Source organism: Gymnoscopelus microlampas (assembly GCF_963454915.1).
Source record: "Gymnoscopelus microlampas genome assembly, chromosome: 20".
Lineage (NCBI taxonomy): Eukaryota > Metazoa > Chordata > Actinopteri > Myctophiformes > Myctophidae > Gymnoscopelus > Gymnoscopelus microlampas.
In genome coordinates this window covers 40,753,230-40,773,666 of record NC_139957.1, presented here as the reverse complement: position 1 = coordinate 40,773,666, position 20,437 = coordinate 40,753,230, and the positions used below count along the sequence as shown (strand labels likewise).

Genomic DNA, 20,437 nt, shown 5'->3' with positions numbered 1-20,437 from the left:
GTGTGTGTGTGTGTGTGTGTGTGTGTGTGTGTGTGTGTGTGTGTGTGTGTGTGTGTGTGTGAGAGAGAAGTGTTAATCAGCATCATACAATCTCACTGCTGGTGCAGTATCGTCTTTGTACCAGCAGGAGGCGTGCTGGGACAGCATATGGACAGCATAGTTCTATCAGTAGATGATGGTTGTGTTGCGTTGTGTTGTGCTGTGTTGTGTTGAGTCGTGTTGTGCCAACCTCTCCTTTCTAATGGAAACGGGGTGCTAAGTTTACTTTAGACCAGTATGAAATGCTGGCTGGTTGCATTGTATGGACGTCACGTAACCCCACCTTACCACAGCCAACTAGATCTCTACTTCTACCAAAACTCAGTGATGTTAAGCTTTACCTGCTCCTTGTTGACATGAACAATGAAATGAAACGACACACTTGGAATCTTGAAATCGTATTGTCACCATCAAAATGTGGTGAGGTCGGGGTTCAATCCCGGGCCCGGGTCATAAAAACGCTACCCAATGCCTCACTGCTTGGCAGGCGGCATCAAGGGTTGGATTGTGGGTAAATCCCTGCAACATAGTGTCATGTCCAGGGGGTGTCATGGGTTAAAGTTCTCAGTCGCCAAGACTGATTTCAGTCATTTGGATTCCATAGAAGTCAGCATGTCTTCTATGGAAGCATGCCATGCACAGAAAATATCTACAAGCTTACAACACGTGTTGTATTGTATAGCTTATTTTCGGTTTACGGTATTCGTCATTTTTTAAGATGAAAGCGTATTTGAAGTGGTCAAACTAGCAATAGACAGGGTTCCCACAGTCAAGGGATTCCTGGGGAAAAAAATGAAATGACCTTTTCCAGGCCTGGAAAAGGTTTGGAATCAATCAAATGCTTTGGAAAATGTTTGGATATACATTGTTTTTGGCTATTGATTTCGTAATTTGTTCATAAAGAAACGTGTCCCAAACATAATGTGAAATACCTGTGGCCTAATGTGTACAGGACGTCACGTGACAAAAGGAATAGATCTACAAGCTAACAATATATTGCATTATGATGCGTTGTTGGCTTTTGTAGATCTGTTCTTTATGTCACGTGACACCTTCTCTTGAGTCAGTCTTGTTGCATTGATGGCACACGGGTGTAAGTGCTTCATTATTGAACCGTATGATTGCTTTAGGCCTGGAAATGGTGTAAAATACTTTGGAAAAGTTTTGGAAAAGCTTTGAAAATGCATTGTTACAAATGTATGGGAACCCTGAATGTTCAATCATGTTCCAAAGGTTAACCCTCCTTTCATGCTGTTTCACAAATACGCAAATTAGGACTTGACCTGATAACGTTCTTTCAGTGATGAGATGTAATTTGCTTTAATCCATGGGGTGTACATAAAGCTGCCCCACTCCTAAGAAAACAGAAAATAGGCTCCTGACCTACGGGAACCATTGGTTCCCAAGGCTACTACTACTTACTAGTGAGAATGAATTGACATGTTATGAGGTATATAAACATTGTAACAAAACCCATTTGGTTTAAAGGCTTTAATTGGCAAATTAAAACGTATATATATTCAAAGATTTGCATAGCATGAGCTTGTATATCTGCTATTTTTGAATTGCCAAAATATAAAATATGGTTAAAGTAGTTAAAATGAGTGACGCTATATTAACTACTTTTTGCTGAACCACTGCTCTAAACACTAGACATCTTATGTATATTCTATCAATACATAGTATAAATGTAAAATGTATCATCTATCTTCAATGATTATATGATTAGATATTATGTACTCTGACTGTCAACAGTGAATATGATCATTAATAATATGTACAGTCTAAAACCGGCATTCTGTTGTATCTGGATACTAATATGTACAGTATATCAACAGTGAATATGAATATAATGAGTATTATATACAGTGTATGAACAATGAAGGCATACGTGAATATACAACAAGTTAACAGGCATCTGTTATGGCTTTTTAGTGTGCATCCCAGTAGTCCATGTGTAAATGCACCAGAGTACAGCAGGAGCAATCCGAATACAAGAACGCTCGCCCCCAAAACACGCTTCCCCGGGTCAAATCCGGCGACCTCGGAGCGGTCGCCACCAGGTATTCGTAAATGTAACCTTGGTAAAACTATGCCTAAACCTAACCTCATTCCTAAACGTAACCTCAATAAAACTATGGCTAAACCTAACCTTATTCATAAACATAACCTCAGTAAAACTATGCCTAAACCTAACCTCATTCCTAAACGTAACCTCAATAAAACTATGGCTAAACCTAACCTTATTCATAAACATAACCTCAGTAAAACTATGCCTAAACCTAACCTTATTCATAAACTTAACATCAGTAAAAATATGCCTAAACCTAACCTTATTCCTAAACATAACCTCAGTAAAACTATGCCTAAACCTAACCTTATTCCTAACCTTATCCTCAGTAAAACGAATACAAGAACCGCTGGGGGGGTGAGCGGTCCGCGGAAAAAATGGGTTGAGCCTTCTGGTTACCGTAATCCCAGTCAGTAATCCCAGAGAAGACTGCAGTTCTTCAGCTCTCATTTGGGGGTCAGGCTTGGTTGTGGGGCCTGATGGCTACTGGCACAAAGGACCGTCTGGCACAGAGTCCTGTTTGTCTTCTAGAGGTCCTGAATCAAGAATCACGAGGGGTTTATTTGTCACTCACTCACTTATACAGGCACAAGCAGGTACTGGAGTACCTATTTATCTTCTACAATCTTGTCGTAGAGTCCTGTTTTGCAAGTCCTATTCTAGAATCATGTTCTAGTGTCGTGTTTTAGAGTCGGGTTCTATTATAGGTCAGTGACGTGATGAAACACGTTTCCTTGAAGATGTCGTTGAGACAAATATGTTGGTTTATTCCCTGAGGACGATGATGATGATGATGATGATGAACTGGATCAAAGAGTAGTAGTAGTCCACTTTCTGTGCGTATTCCTACTAACAACAACACTACATGTTTAGGGCAGTGGTGCTGACAGATTGATATGACAGGGTCATATCAATCTGTTTAGGGTTATGAAGATGAGGGTCAGGGGTCAGGGGTGTCAGGGTTGGTGTCAGCCTGATGGGAGAGGATGGCGACGCCTGTAAGGACGCTGGTGTTATTTTGATGATGGGCGGGGCCGGAGGCGGGTCCGGTCCGGCTGGCCGCGGCAGCGGCGGCGGTAGTGACGTCGTAGACGTTTTTGCACTCTGACTGACCGAGTCCAGATGGAAGGCGGAGCTAGGTGGGCAGGCCCCCGGACAAAACACCCGGCAGAGCTTAGATAGACTCCGCCTGAGAGCACACCTGTACCTACTGACAGAGATAGGGGTTCAACGATGAATACAAAGAGGAAAGATCCGAGCAAAATAACGGAGGAGAGGCTGGAAAATCTCCACTGTATCTGCTATTTCCACTATTAAATAGCAGAGACAACCCTCGCCGTCATGCTTACGTCTGTGCCATGGCGTTGATCCAGGGGTTGAGGGCAGCTGTAGACAGGGCCAGCCAGGTGGACAGAGCAGAGAGTAGCGGCGGAACGTCCTCTCCTCCCAGTGTCTCATAGAAACACACTGTGATGTACGGCAGCCAGCACACTAACAAACACACTGCAACGCAACACAAACGCCACACTCACCTTAAAAATAAAATTATTCTTCGGAACCACTTAAAAGAGCACTTCATCCATGTTCAACCTTATCGTCATATGGTTGGCCCTTACTAATCTCCTTCTACTCAGTCTGCTGCGTCTCATAGTTGGGACTATGGACGGGTCAGAAACCTGCCTACCAATGACATCATCAATGGAGTTTCCAAGCTAATACAAACTACTGAAAGTCAGCATGCTGAAATAGAAGCCATTGTTCTTACATTAACCCATTAAGACCTGAGGCCGATTCTAAAAATGTTTTCTAAATCCTAATGCTTTAAAAAATATGTATATATTCAAAGATTTGCAAAAAAAAACAAGATTTTTCAAAAATAGCAGATCTACAAGCTCATAGCGTGGCACTCGGTGCCGTGCTATGAGCTTGTAAATCTGCTATTTTTGAATAGCCAAAGAAATCTTAAAATGACACAGATGCGTTCCAGGTCTGGGTTAATAAAAAATATATTTTGGGGAAATGACCAAATCCGCCGACCGATGATGTCACTGGGAGGCAGGTATTAATAAGGACAAATATTTGAAGATGAATATGGGTCAAGTGCTCCGTTTTATAGTTTTATTCTTCATGGACAAATGCTTTTTAACCTTGCGGTGCCTATGAGAGCTAATGTTAGATGTGTTGTCACTACAGGGTGTTTATGGCTTCTTCTAACCACTCTAATCTCTGTAATGAACACCTTCCTAGATGCTAGGGTGTTCTATACCTCTCTGTTGTCGGGCTCTTATCTCCATATTCTAACTTTTTGTGTCTTTTCGTAAATTAACACCCAACTTGATCACACTACAGCGTCACACAAAAGTATCAAAAGTAGCAGATCTGCAAGCTTGAAGCGCGACACAAAGCGAAGCTTGTCGATCTGCTACTTTAGCTATTTTTTAATTTGAATCCTGAAAAGTCACAGTCTTGGACGTATAAGGTTTCCACCCGACAGAGACGACCTGCTAACAGCTCAAGCTCCACTGCATGTGACCAGACCGGCTGCAACACTCAATAACACACTTACTACAAAACACACATCACACATCACCCGCCAGGGTATTAAACATAGTTTGTTATCTCCTTGCCAGCGTAATTACCTTAATCCGATGATATTTGAAACGCCGTGGAGGCAGCATTGTATTCCAAAAAAACAAAAACAAATGTAAGCGGAGGGCTCTGTGTATTCAGAGGAACCACAACATTCCAACCGCGATCCGCCATTTTGGGGCTTTGGCCCGCTGAAAACGGTGGTTTTCAATGCAAAAAACAGCAACTGAGTTACAGCTGTTTTTCTGAAAATCCCATATTCAGGCCGGATGGAAGTGACGTTTTTTGGAATGATGTCACGTCCACATACTTCTTCTCTGAGTGACGATGGATTATCACAGAGCTGTGTTACGGTGCCTAGAACGCATTTATGCGTCTTGGCGGGCAAGTGCGCTATTTAATAGAACGACTTTATGCGTCCATTGCAGGAATTGTGTTAAGATATAACACTCGTTACGACACTCGTTAACATACAATGTTCGTTAACCTACAGCGCTCTTTAACATACAACACTCGATAACATACGATGCCCGTTTGCATACAACGCTCTTTAACATACGACACTCGTTAACATACAGCACACAACTAAACAGATTAGTCTGTTCAACCTCTTAAGACCTGTTTTATATATTATTTCTACATCGTGGAATTGTTACTTTTACTTATCTTCACTTACCACAGTGGTGCTTCTTCAACCACTGTGTTTGTCCCCCATACTAGAAACAATATTTTCCATGACGTTATGAAAACTGCATGGCAGCCGTTTGAGATTTTTACGAGCAGAGATTAGCAGGAAGCAGCATGAAGGCCCTGTCTGTCCTGTGTAATGCCCAGTTAGCACACACACAACGCTAAACCACAGCAACCATGGAACCTTGTTTGTTTTAGAAATGACTAGTTGACTACATCTCTGTGGGTTAGATAGCATACAGGCTGACATTAGACTACATCTCTCTGGGTTAGATGGCATACAGGCTGACATTAGACTACATCTCTCTGGGTTAGATAGCATACAGGCCGACATTAGTCTCTGTGTTCTGTGATGACAATAGTGATATTAATAATAATAATAATAATAGTAGGAATACTATATACAGTGTTATATCAGTATATCATCCACTGGTCAGGTTAATAATTAATAATTATATCCGTTCCAAATGGCAATTTTTCTTCCCCTATGAAAGTCCTTAAATTAGCTTTACATTGCATTTGTCTTTGCCCTCATTTAGTATTTCTCAATATTGAAACCACGACTTGGCGACAGTACTTGCAGCCGACTTGGGCCATGATGTCCGTCGATTGGTCATGATGATGTCACCCTGACAACCATAATAAAACACTGACTGACCATCCCCTCGGACTGTAGGATCTAATCATAGGCTCTCTGGGAGATGGGATCCGTACGTGTGATAGGTGCGCTCGCCCACTTCACCCCTGTATGCAGAGCACAAGAAACTACCTGCATTTTTATGGGTAAAGCTTCTAGAAGACATTAACCACCAAAAACAAAGATATTTTTAGGTCTTTTTAAATTGAAGTGAAATGGAAACTGACCTGAGGTGGCCACCATCACCACGGAGCTCCTGAAGTAGTTGTTGGCGGGAACGTAGAAACAATGCTGGTCGTTGCACATGAACGTCCCTCGCCTCACCTGCTTCCTGGCCACGTAGACGATGTACCCGTAGAGGGCGCACATGAGCAGGATGGGAGCCATGATCCCCAGGACCATGAAGGTCACGTTGAAGGCCCTGTAGGTAGAGATGTACTGATACTTTTCTTTCCTTCCCGATACCAGATTCCCATACCTATAACTTGCGTATCGGTCTTTACCGAGTACCTATCCCATACCTGTGTGTAATTTAAAAATAATCTAGGACAGTGGTTCTCCAGGGACTCTCAGGGTACCTTGAGAGGGCTCCAAATGGACCCTTAGAGGTCTGTAACTCTTGAGAGTGTACAAATGGAACCAATTGAACACTCTCAGCGTTATGGGGGTCCTTGAAATAAAAAAGTTTGAGAACCACTGATCTAGGAATAGATAAAAAATGCCATTAATAATTGTTAAAGTGCAGCTACAAGTTAGTAAAATAATAATCCCTCAAGACGGGTTCAGTTTAGCAAATTCAAACAAAAAAAGACGACAACAAATAAATATTTTTTGCCGACGGGTTCCCAGATTGGTAAAATAGTATAAAACAGTCTGCAACATCATTCAAAATATTGCTGTAAATGATATAACATCATGTGATAAATTACATGCCATGGTCTAGAATGGCATAGACTGGCATACTCGCCGATACCTACATTTTAGACAGTTCTGGGTAGCTTTACCGGTATCGGAAACCGCTCTTACCTGTAGGCCGGCCGGAAGCTGGGAGCGCACAGGAACCGGGCGGGGCTGTAGACGTAGCGGCCGCCCACGCCCATCAGGGGCAGCGCCGCCGCCACCAGGCACGGCGCCCACGCTGCGGCCAGCACGCCGCGCGTCCGCCGCACCGTGCACAGCGACTGGAAGCGCAGGGCGAAGCAGATCTCGGTGAACTTGTGGACGGTGGACCACGCCACGGACTGCACGGACGCCGTCTGGAGCAGCAGGTAGAGGAAGCCGCTGCCCTGGCACAGGGCGCCCTCGCTGGGGTAGCCCGACGCCCGGCGGAAGAGGGCGTTGTGGGCCCCGAAGGGCAGCGCCGACAGGCCCAGGGCCAGGTCACACAGGCTGAAGCTGAGGGTCAGACCCAGCGTGTCGCTATGCAGGTCCCTGTTTAGGAGCAGGACCAATAGGAGGACCACGTTCCCACACACCGAACACACACCGGACAGCAGCATCAGGCCTGCGTAGATGAGGAGGGCAACCGTTAGTCCAACTGATCGACTTTGATCGATCATAGAAAATGATTGATTCAAATAAAATGATCGATGTTACTGGCCTAGGCAAGCATTTTCAAAAATACCGAAAAATCATTTAGTCAATGATAAGAAATACATTAGAGGCAATGAGTCAATGATATATATAATAAATAACAATTATTGTTTATTTGTAAAGTAATCAATTGAATAGTGGATAAGAACATAATGGATATGTGCAGCCCTACCTGCATAGACCAGTGGAACCACTGACTCCATACTGGACAACCTGGAGCTCACTGACCCCAGAACATCTGTATGGAAACAACCCATGTGTCAACATCTGTTAATATCTGCTTTATAACTGACCCCAGAACAGCTGTATGGAAACAACCCAACACAACATCTGTTAATATCTGCTTTATAACTGACACCAGAACAGCTGTATGGAAACAACCCATGTGTCAACATCTGCTTTATACTGTAACTGACCTCAGCCCAACATGTGTTAACATCTGCTTTATAACTGACCTCAGCACAACATGTGTTAACATCTGCTTTATAACTGACCTCAGCACAACATGTGTTAACATCTGCTTTATAACTGACCTCAGCACAACATGTGTTAACATCTGCTTTATAACTGACCTCAGCACAACATGTGTTAACAGAGGCTAACTGAACATTCAGTTTCTACCAGACATTTAAAACAATCCATTCAAATGGTTTATTGTTGTAAAATAATATAGAAATATCGTCACCACCTTTTTAATAATTACTTTTGTTCCAAGTAGTAGTAATAAGAGTATTAGTAATACTACTACTAATAATAATGGTAGTAATAATGATAAGTGAAAACAATAAAAGCAGTAGTAATAGTAATAATAATAATAATGATAACAATAAAAGTTGTAGTATTACTACTAGTATTACTACTACTACTAATACAATGTAGTTGTAGTAATGGTAATAATCTAAAAATGAAATACTTGCTGAAACATCCTCGTAATCCTCAAAATACTCTTCTCCGCTTCAGATGAACTCCTGTTTGTTCCCAGTGCCAGCAACTCTGTGTGTGTCGTGTGTGTGTGTGTGTGTGTGTGTGTGTGTGTGTGTGTGTGTGTGTGTGTGTGTGCGCGCGCACACACTGTGAGTGATAAAGTAATTCTCTGGAGGTGCTGTTGTCATGGTACATCTGTCAGTCACCTGCTGTGACAATGGAGGGAAAGACACACACACACACACACACACACACACACACACACACACACACACACACACACACACACACACACACACACACACACACACACACACACACACACACACACACACACAGTTGCTGGCACTGGGAACAAACAGGAGTTCATCTGAAGCAAAGGAAACAAAAGGTTGTCATCTATTAATATAGAAAATATGATTTGAATATGATGTAAAGTGTTTGACGCCCACACACACACACACACACACACACACACACACACACACACACACACACACACACACACACACACACACACACACACCCATGTCATTGTGTTTAACCACTACTTAGGCTATGTTACCTCAACCTCTCCATTCCTCTAACATCTATTTCTCCCTGTCGTTATCTCATTCTGCCTGTTTACACGAAAACAAGCCCAACGTCGCTTATAATAAGCAGACCTGGAAACACGTGCAAAATATTGCAGGCCAGCTCTAAGGCATTAGCACAACAACGTGCTCTGTGGATGTATTATTTTGTTTGTATTATTAATTTCCCCCCATGTAAAGCATCTTTGGGTACAACTTAGAAAAGCGCTATATACATTTGAGATATTATTATTATCTATATAAAAATGTACCTATCACTATTAAATTTAGAAAAAGTTCTGAGATCATATGACTGTACTAACTTCACTACGTGTGTGTGTGTGTGTGTGTGTGTGTGTGTGTGTGTGTGTGTGTGTGTGTGTGTGTGTGTGTGTGTGTGTGTGTGTGTGTGTGTGTGTGTGTGTGTGTGTGTGTGTGTGTGTGTGTGTGTGTGTGTGTGTGTGTGTGTGTGTGTGTGTAGCACAACGCTCCTATCCCTCAGGGAGGTCGGGGGGCCGTCCAGTTTGTCACCCAATACCAACACTCCTCTGGACAGAGACGAATCAGAGTCTCTACTACCGCCAGGAAGTAAGTACTACTGCTGCTGCTATAGTCTCACCGCTTCCGTTAATCCCGCTAATGTAAATCAAAATAATCAAAGCATATATAGCTTGCTGCTTATCAGAAATGGAAATCATAAAACAGGATTAGCGCATTTCAAGTGGTCAAACTAGCAATATGTTCAGAAGCATCTTCCATACTGTATAACCCTATATTCCATAAAAGCAAAGGTTGAAGCCCCCTGGTTGGCAGTATGTAGAGCAGCAAGAACAATATTACTAAAAACATCATAATTTTACATATTGTAAAATGTATTGTTTAGGAAACAGCACTAGTGTGTGTGTGTGTGGGGGGGGGGGGGGGGGGCTTCTTTCACGCTGTTTCACGAATCGCACTTTAGCAATGGCTTTCATCCATGAGATCTTCCGTCAACAGATGTTTAATGTAAACAACCCACAGAAACAAAACAAATGGTAATAAGTGTCCTATCTTCACGAGGTGTAGATGGTTGTAAAGTGTGCAGCTGATAGCACACAGGAGGCCTTTGGACAGGAAATGTCCATCTAGATAAGAGAGACGAGGGGGAGGGGGGGGGGTTCAGACAAATTGGAGGGAGGCCGTAAACTGGTTTATTTGATGCTGTAGGTGAAGACTCTGCTGACACACTCGACTAAAGATGAAAACAAAAATGTGTATATTAAAGCTGTCTGTCTTTTTCCTGAAAGTTATAACTACAAAACTAAAGCGTGGATCGTATTTTGTTCACATAACCTCATCAGCTTGGACTAGCAGCTCTGCATTCGTCTGTATTGTAGCCTTGTATTTTATCTAATGTCCTATATCGGATAGAAGTTGCATGTGGCTTTTTTTTTCTTTTAATTTAACTTTGTTTTTTTACACCATATATATTTTTTTTTTAAACTCATCTTTTAACTCCCTGAGTGCCAGGATTGCCAGAATTATTTCAGAATTGATTCTGAAAAGTGCCAGAGTTTTTTTCACAGAAAACAAAAAGTGCTTAGGAAGCGAGATACAGCCTTTTTCAGTTCTAAGTTTTTTTTTTTTTTACTATTTTTTCAAAAACACGTGAAACACGTTAATGGCACCCAGCGCCATAGCGGTAAAAACATGTGAAACACGTTAATGGCACTCAGTGAGTTCATTATTATCATTACAAACTAATAAAATAACCCTTGTTGTAAAAAAACTAAGTTGTGCTTTAAGCCCTATATATCGTTATCGTAAGACGAAGAGCAAAAATAGCCGGAAATCTTTGAAGGTTTTCAGTTATAATGACATGCACAAAATAGGGACGCCAGGTTTAAAGAGTTTAATCTCTCTCTCTCTCGCTCTCTCTCTCTCTAGCTGGGCAGATGCACAGACTCAGATTCAGAACATCGCCGCGTCGTTTGACCAGGAGGCGGCGGCCATCTTGATGGCCCGCCTGGCGGTGTACCGGGCCGAGACGGAGGAAGGACCAGATGTACTGAGATGGCTGGACAGACAACTGATTAGACTGGTACACACAGACACACACACACACACACACACACACACACACACACACACACACACACACACACACACACGTAGTACTAGTTATTCTCAAACTTTTACATTTCACGGACCCCCTTGTCTGACAGTGTACAAATGGAACCAAATGGAACCTAATTGGTTCATTTGGTTCCATTTGTCAATTTAGAATCCCCTCAAGGACCTGAACCCCACTTTGATAACCACTGAGTTGAATTATACACAGTCATACTGTGTAACTTTTTCAATTAAACAAAAGTTATTTTTGATATAATCTTTCACTAATATATTTTTCACAATAACCATTCCACATAATTGTTATATTTTTTTGGCAACTTCTCTAAACATTATTTTAGTCGCGCATGCGAGGTACCGGAAATGTATTTATTTAATCATTTAAAAATCTATGCGTACCGTTTCTGACAACGTTGTTGTTCCCAAAATATCCTTGGTGCTAGTGCCCTGCAACATTTTTTTGGAGCGGTGCGTCCATGTTTTTGTTTCGAAATGAATTCTGGACAACAGACAACAGAGGTGTCACCACAAAGACTACTAAAATGACTGTTTGACTTTAACTAAGGGATCCTTTAGGATTTTAACGGTTCCGGATACCAACCCTAATAATAAGTAGTAGGTAATTGATTGATTGATTGAATATTTTATTAGCCAGAAATGTAAAAACAGCACAAGTACAGTTAATAACACTTTGTCTAAAAGGTCCTTGTTTCCATTGAGGTCCTTGGTATTCAATTCATAATCATATATAGTAGCACCAAACAGTTCAATATCATCACAAAAATACAGAAAAATAACACTATATGTACAGAGTCGGAAAAAACAATGGGGGGGATGAGAGGCAAAGCAAAGGGGGGGGGGGGTCGTCTGTCTGACGGTGAGTTTTCAGACAATGGGGTGACTGTAGTGCGGAGGTCTGATGTTATTTGATTTGTTTGTTTCTTTTCAGTGTCAGAAGTTCGGAGACTATCATAAAGACGACCCAAACTCCTTCAGGTTCTCTGAAACCTTCTCTCTCTATCCACAGGTACCCACTTTACCTCAATCATATACATTACTATTATACTATTATCACTAGGGTTGTCCGATATTGGCTTTTTTACCGATAACCGATATACCGATATTGTCCAACTCTTAATTACCGATACCGATATCAACCGATACCGATATATGCGGGGATTATTGTGATTAGGGTAAGCTCAAATTTCATATCACACACACCATATACAGTAAGAACTCCTGTAACTTATTTATAAAAAAAAACAAAAAACGATACCGATATTTTCCCGATATCAATTTTTATGCTAATATCGGCCGATAATATCGGACATCCCTAATTATCACAGTACTCGGCTCTGTCTACCTTGTACAAACTGCTTCCGTCATACAAATAATCCCAGTAGAGCAGTGGTTTTCATAAGGGTCCATTTGGTTTCAGTTCACGCTCTCAAGAGATCTATAAGATCTATAAGGGTCCATTTGTTTACCAACTCTCCATCATTTAGCTGGGGACCACCTGGAACCCCCTTAAGGACCACTGGTGGTCCCCGGACCACTGGTTGAGAACCACTGCAGTAGAGCATCCTACACACATACACAGTAGATCGTTCTACAAATAATCCCAGTCGAACAACCTGACCCTAGACATAATCCCAGTAGTGTCATCAGGGGGCTCAAATAAAATCAGTGTTTGTATTTATTCTAAGTTTTCTATTTTTCATTTCAACATTCTCACTTGTTTCTACAAAGCTGCGATCGGGAGCTCGTTTTATAGAATGAAATGTTATTTTAACCAATCTGCATGGTACAGTATGTTAATTCAATATAGCTAGTATATCTGTATGGTACAGTATGTTAATTCAATATAGCTAGTATATCTGTATGGTAGAGTATGTTAATTCAATATATCTAGTATATCTGTATGGTAGAGTATGTTAATTCAATATAACTAGTATATCTGTATGGTAGAGTATGTTAATTCAATATATCTAGTATATCTGTATGGTAGAGTATGTTAATTCAATATGGACCTTGGTGTTGTTCATTGACATCTCCATTAGGAGATAGACAATAGACCTAAAAACTACAGATTGTAGCTTTAAAATGTAATAGTAATAATAATGCGTCTGTAGAGCACCTTTCTTACATAGACTGTCTACTTAGATATGTATTACACGTTGTTGTTGTTAATGTATTGTATGAATAATGTCTACTGTTGTACTGGACAATCCTGTCTCAACATCCGTGTGTGTGTGTGTGTGTGTGTGTGTGTGTGTGTGTGTGTGTGTGTGTGTGTGTGTGTGTGTGTGTGTGTGTGTGTGTGTGTGTGTGTGTGTGTGTGTGTGTGTGTGTGTGTGTGTGTGTGTGTGTGTGTGTGTGTGTGTGTGTGTGTGTGTGTGTGTGTGTGCGTGCGTGCGTGGGTAGTTTATGTTCCATCTGCGCAGGTCTCCCTTCCTGCAGGTGTTCAACAACAGTCCAGATGAGAGTTCATATTACAGACATCAGTTCATGAGACAAGACCTGACTCAGTCTCTCATCATGATCCAACCTATCCTGTATGCGTACTCCTTCAGTGGACCCCCCGAGGTACACACACACACACACACACACACACACACACACACTCCTTCAGTGGACCCCCCGAGGTACACACACACACACACACACACACACACACACACACACACACACACACACGTACTCCTTCAGTGGAACCCCCGAGGTACACACACACATGCGTGTTGTAACGCCCGGGATTCGTAACAACCCGGAAAGCCAACATCTTAGCCACTAGCCTGAGGCGGACTTCCCCCTTGACCGGGGGAGATATTAATTAGGCTTTTGGTCATCAGGCAGAGGCTCTGAGCCACTACTACTGCTACACTCACCCCCCCCCCCCCCCCCCCCCGTTTTACCACCTCTACAACCTAGAATCAGCTCTTTTTGAAAATCTTTGAAATCTTTAAAAAAAAAATCAATTTATGGGTAAAAAAAAGATTATCTATCAAAAAGATAGCTTATATAATTTAATCAAATCACACTGTTTCAAATTGTTTAGAATTTTGTTGGACTTTTTGACAAAATATGGGTCAATACATGGGTATTTGGTGGTGTACGACTCTCAAGTTAGGATCAGCATCGGACACAAAACTGTTGCATGGGTGGAACTGTAATATTAAGGAGCTGTGTCTGGTGTGTTTCAGCCTGTGCTGTTGGACAGCAGCAGTATCCTACCAGACAGAATCCTACTGATGGACACCTTCTTCCAGATACTCATCTACCATGGAGAGGTACGCACGCACACGCACACGCACACGCACACGCACACACACACACACACACACACACACACACACACACACTCATTTATCAAAGGAACATAGAAACCTGCATAGACCAGGAATCATCTTGCCACGGGGCTCACTTCATGTGATTTATCAAACAGTCGTATCCTTGGCAATCACGGCGTAAGAATGGCCTGGTGTGGATAAATGTGGCGGATGAATAATCCCGCCCATGTTTCAGAGGCCTCGCCGCCACAAGTTATTTTTTTGTGACCAACTTTTTATTTTATTTTCCTTTCTTAAAACAAGCTTTCAGAGGTGACAGACATTTCATCACATTGCTGTGTGGGCAAGCAGTTCATACAGTTTTCCACAATGACATACGAAAGTGTCTTTTCAGTACAGAGATTGTCCGTCATTATAGTCATGTACTGTATAGTCTGCCTGTTGGCAGTTGTGACAGTCGCTTCCTCTGATCCTGAGGCTACTAAACAGCCCAGGTCCCTTCTTTACCCCCCTACCAGACCCCCGGGTTCGCACAGACATTCTGCCACAAGTTCTTTTACATAAAGAAGCGGAAGGTGGTCGAGAAGAGGAACTTCTCCTCTGATGTGTGAACTCACCTCCCATGTATTCACACACGGCTATTTACGCAGCACAGAAGCCAGTGATATGTGCGGAATGGCACAGGCTGTATTAGCATAGACAGGGGCCGGGCACAGACAGTAGTTACACCGATACCTGACACAGTTAATTCAATAATATCGCAATATTGTGCAGATCCTCACAGGCAGAAACCTTACCCAGCTTGGCATGTCCAGTAGAGTTGATGCTGACACCGTGGTCCGGACCTCAGTGTGTATGGCACAATGGGCCCTAAAATCCTCTCGCACACGCACTTATACTGAGGTCTTAACGTGTTTAGATGCCTGTCAGATTGTCTGACGATGAAAAGGATTTGCGTATATGAGCTGAAGACATGACCTGAGATTCGTTGGGATTTGCTTCGTCGTCAAATTGACGACAGATTGATGAATGCCATTGCCGACAGTTGCATTGAGATGACCATGTATGCCCATTTTTTGGGCACACATACTGTACAGTGTGTAAATGACACGCGTACGTCAGTGAAGTAAATGAGGTAAATTATTTTAAGTTTACTTTTTAATAATTTATTACTGGAGGAGTTATGTTGTTTGAGTTTCATGTTTTAATGTTTTCTTTTGTCAATCTTCTGTCTTTATACTCTCTCTCTCTCTCTCTGTCTCTCTTCCTCTCTCTCTCTCTCTCTCTCTCTCTCTCTCTCTCTCACAGACTGTGTCTCAGTGGCGTACGGCAGGGTATCAAGAAATGCCAGAATATGAAAACTTCAAACATCTTCTTCAAGCTCCAGTTGACGACGCCCAGGAACTCCTGCAGACCCGTTTCCCCATGCCCAGATACATCGACACACAGCATGGAGGAAGCCAGGTATACAATACAACATATACAATATCTCTGTTGGCAGAAACCAACCAGTATGTCCAAAATATAAACTTTTTATGACATTTTTTACTGCCTCATCAAAGTTGCTATTGTTACTTTTTACATTGTCAGATACTTGCATGTGTTATATTATCATCACTTTACTGAAATCCAGCTCAAGTGGAATTGGGAGGTTTTTGACCAGTGAATGTGGAGATAGTCGTTTTGTCCATTATTGATTAGAATGATTAAGTCGGACGGAAAAAAAGCCTGAGTTGGAGTTCAGTTACGTTTGAGGATCCAATGGAGTCAGGAGGTTTAGTCAGAAGCGCTTTTTATGATTTGTACTTTATTTATTTTTTTTTTTTAAGGACAAACAAACAAATACATTTCTCAACATGTGATGCAAACATTTTTTTTTGACAAGACATACAATAGCTTAGACCAACTACATTACTGACGATTATGACAAGACAAGACATACCATACACAACATATGAATGGACAAAACAGACAAAATACAAGACAAAAAAGAAAAAAGAAAATACAAAGACAACAACAAAGGAAACAACAACAATAAAAATAAAAATACAGTGCTAGAAGCGCTTTTTAAACTATTCATTGGTTCAATATTTGTAAAACCCACACACAGACGTAAAGGGTGTTCAATAGCACTGATTTATAATAATTATTTAAAAAAAAGAAAAACAGAGATAGAAGGTTTGCGCCTGACACCGACAATATAACACACTAGTTTGAAATCTTGCTTTAAATGTCCACCGATCATGTCATCTGTTGGCACATTTTTAGCCATCCACAGTCCACTTCTGAGACACAGAGCATGTAAACAGTCTGTGTCGGAAGTGTCCCTGAGCAAAGACACTTGTAACTTCTCTCAGAGCACTGTGAAGGTGCTGTCCTATTGAGGCACTTAGATTCTGTGGTCAGGTAGGACACCTACTGGTTAACAAGAGGTATTGCATGAAGTTAAAAACAATTCCTGCTCTGCCCAAAAGGGCTTTCTGTATGAGCTCAGCATTAGGCATGGCAAGGCCGTTTTATTTGTATAGAACGCAACAACAAGGCAACAATGTGCTTTACACAGAACATCAAGCAAAGGAAACACAATTATACAATGACATTAGGATGCATGAAACAAAATAAGTTAAAGAAAAATAACAGATACAGTTACAGTGCAGAAGAGAAAGAAAAATAAAAGTAACTCAATCAAAGGCAGCGGCAAACAGAAAGGTCTTTAGTTGTGTTTTAAAAGAAATAAGAGTGGCAGCAGAACCTGCAGCTTTATGGGAGTTTGTTCCAGATTTGTGGTGCATCAAAACTAAATGCTGCTTCCCCATGTTTAGTTTTGCAGAAAGCAGACCTTTACCACATGAACCTGAGAGGTCTGGATGGTTCATGATATCGCACAAGATCTTTTGAATAAATAAATGATTTGACACACAGGGAGCCAGTGTAAGGATTTAAGAACTGGAGTGATATGCTCCATTAATGCTCCACTTTCTTGGTATTACTCGAGCAGTAGCGTTCTGAATCAACTGCAGTCGTCTGGTAATTTTTTAAGGAGACATGTATTTCAGACATTTTGCCTTTCACACGGTCAGTGACCCAGGTTCAAAACCCGGGTAGGATATGGATTGCAGATTGATGATGATGATGATGATGATGATGTGTGTTCCAGGCTCGTTTCCTGCTCTCCAAGGTGAATCCGTCTCAAACCCACAACAACATGTACGCCTGGGCCCAGGTACGACCTTTAACCTCTCACCCGAACCACACCTTCATTCATTCATTTAGAGTCGAGTTTGTCTGATGTCAACTCCAGAATATTTATATTGACCTCATTGTCTCTCCCAATCTCTTCTTCCTCACTCTGTCCCATCCTTTATTTCTACACCCCCCCCCCCCCGTGTCTCTGTCTCTGTCTCTCTCTCTCTCTCTCTCTCTGTATCTTTCTCTCTTGTCTGGCTATCCCTCTGTCTCTCTTTCTCTATCGCTGTCTCTATTACTGTCTCTCTCTCTGTCTCTGTTGCTCTCTCTCTCTCTCTGTCTCTCTGTCCCTGTCTCTCTCCCTCTCTCCCTCTCCCTCTCTCCCCCTCTCTCTCTCTCTCTCTCCCTCTATAGGAGTCAGGCGCTCCCATCCTGACTGATGACGTCAGTCTCCAAGTATTTATGGATCACCTGAAGAAGTTGGCTGTCTCCAGCGCTGCCTGAGTGAGAAGGACAAACGGCACATCCATTTGAAATTATATCCGTTAGCTCATGAATATTTCACATACATATCTGTTAAATATTAATATTTGACATTAACATCTGTTAGATATTGATCATTTACGTTATATCAGTTAAGTGTTAATATATGACATCTGTTAGATATTCATATTTGTCAATAATTAAATATTAATATTTTTCATTGTATATGTTGAATGTTCATATTTGACATTTTATATAAATTATATATAGTTAGTTTATACATTTCAACGTAGAGATAAAACCGGGAGTCAACTGGGGTAGACTTGTGTAAACAGTGCCGCCCATATAAAACTATCCTGCAGCCATTTTGTTTGTCGTCTTTGTCGGGTGGAAACCTCATATGTCCAAAACAAAACAAAATCTAATAAAAAAATTGCAAAAGTGGCAGATCTACAAGCTCAAAACGTTCACTTCGCGCCACGTTTCGAGCTTGCAGATCTGCTACTTTTGATGCTTTTGTGTGTGGCGCTGTAGTGTGATCAAGTAGGGCGTTAATTCGACAAAGAAAAACAAAACGTTAGAATAGGGACATAAGAGGTTTCTGCCCAACAGCAACATTGTGTTTGTTTATGCGTTTTGTGACGTGGTCTTCCCTCCTCAACGCCTTTCCACACGGGTTTGTTGAAGTGGTTGATCATAATCGTCAAGAAATGTGCAAAGGATGATTGTATATTATTGTATGTTTTACTCATAGAAAGGTGTTTTGCTTTAAGTTTGACAACAACACACTTGAAAGCTTAACTAAGCATTTGAATGACTTAGGACCATTACACGTGCGGCAGTACAGACTTTCAATAGGGAGCTATGTTAAAGGAGCAGTTCACCCAAAAGATTACTTATTTTCTATCCATTACACACCCTATGAAGCATTGAATTCATGGAGATTTGTTTTTATCACATTCCTAAGATAATAATTTGATGACTATTGGCTTGAGACTCGGCCGCTCATCAAATTATTGGCTTAGGAATGCGATTTAAAAACAAAAAATATATGAATTCAAGGCATCATGGGGTGTGTAATTGATAGAAAATAAGTCATTTTTTGGGTGAACTACTATTAAACAAGAGATGTTTAATGCATAACGTTGTACTGTGTAACATTGTCAATTAAACAAAAGTTATTTGTTATAGAAAATATTCACTGGTATATTTCCTCATAATAACCATTCTCCATTGATGTGTTTTTCACAACTTTTTTCGTTTTTTTTAGTCGCGAGTGTCACTCGAGACTAAATGAGGCCTGCATCAGAAATGTACCAGAAATGTATTTGCATACCGTTTCGTTTCTGACAACTTTTGATGGTGCTTTTCAAAAAATATCCTCAGTGTTTGGAGGACCCTGCAGCATTCGTTTTGGAGCGGTACTTCTGTGGTTTTGTTTTCGAAATGAATTCTGGGTGTCGTAGTACTAACAGACCACAGACAGATGCTGTAATGACAACGGAGCTACCAGGGCTGTCACCAGAAACACTGAATGTTGCACAGTAGGACTTTAATATATCGTTGCTGTCGGGCAGAAACCTCTTATCTCCATATTTTAAGTAAATTAACTTAAGCGTCACACAAAACGTATCAAAAGTAGCAGATCTGCAAGCTCGAAACGCGGTGCGAAGCGACGCGTTTTGAGCTTGCCTTGTAAATCTGCTACTTTTGCCCTTTTTTGAATTTGAATCCTGAGGTTTCCACCCGACAGAGACAATAATTATGCTCTACTATACCACACTATGGTGTGGTATGTCGATAATGTCAGATGTACGTGCTCAGTATGCGTTGCGATACAATTCTATTGTGAGCTTGTAGAGCTGCTATTTCCAGTCTTCACCCAGCTAGCTGGACAGTAGAAGTTGGCTCTCCGTTTTATTTCTGCTCTATGGTGACAATATGACACTACATTATTTAGCTTCCGCTGCCTATTGGATAATTTATACTTTGTGTGTGACTTGCAGAGAATAATTGATTTTTCAAATGAAAATGTATGACGCGTTTGTTTGTTTGGTTGAAAATATGTTTATACGTTGTTACCGTGGTGACCGGACCATGTGATTAATCAATACATCATTCACAAAAACAAGCAACCTATATTTTCCTGACTTCATGTGGTTTGAGTACGGATCAAATGGTGTGTGAGTGTATGTGTGTGTGTGTGTGTGTGTGTGTGTTTGTGTTTGCTCCTGTTCAGTCAACCTGACGTTTC

At 41.4% G+C, this 20,437-nt stretch overlaps 2 protein-coding genes across 2 annotated transcripts in view; one reads left to right on the top strand and one right to left on the bottom strand.

Moving 5' to 3' along the window:
- The window catches only part of sec23a (Sec23 homolog A, coat complex II component), a 32,513-nt gene extending 12,382 nt beyond the window's left edge, over positions 1-20,131 (top strand). The window contains exons 13-20 of the mRNA XM_084045090.1: positions 9,597-9,703; positions 11,042-11,195; positions 12,174-12,251; positions 13,649-13,810; positions 14,428-14,514; positions 15,823-15,978; positions 17,672-17,737; positions 18,115-20,131. Of these exons, the coding sequence (XP_083901216.1) occupies positions 9,597-9,703; positions 11,042-11,195; positions 12,174-12,251; positions 13,649-13,810; positions 14,428-14,514; positions 15,823-15,978; positions 17,672-17,737; positions 18,115-18,204 (900 nt within the window). The 3' untranslated portion in view covers positions 18,205-20,131. The remainder of the gene's footprint in view (positions 1-9,596; positions 9,704-11,041; positions 11,196-12,173; positions 12,252-13,648; positions 13,811-14,427; positions 14,515-15,822; positions 15,979-17,671; positions 17,738-18,114) is intronic.
- Positions 2,568-7,585, bottom strand: LOC311036896 (adenosine receptor A3; the record flags this gene model as incomplete). Its single annotated transcript, XM_084045906.1, has 5 exons — positions 2,568-2,646; positions 3,012-3,320; positions 3,460-3,613; positions 6,254-6,447; positions 7,053-7,585. The coding sequence occupies 5 exons, from the start codon at positions 7,583-7,585 to the stop codon at positions 2,568-2,570; spliced, it is 1,269 nt and encodes a 422-aa protein (XP_083902032.1).
- Positions 20,132-20,437: the final 306 nt, after the last annotated feature.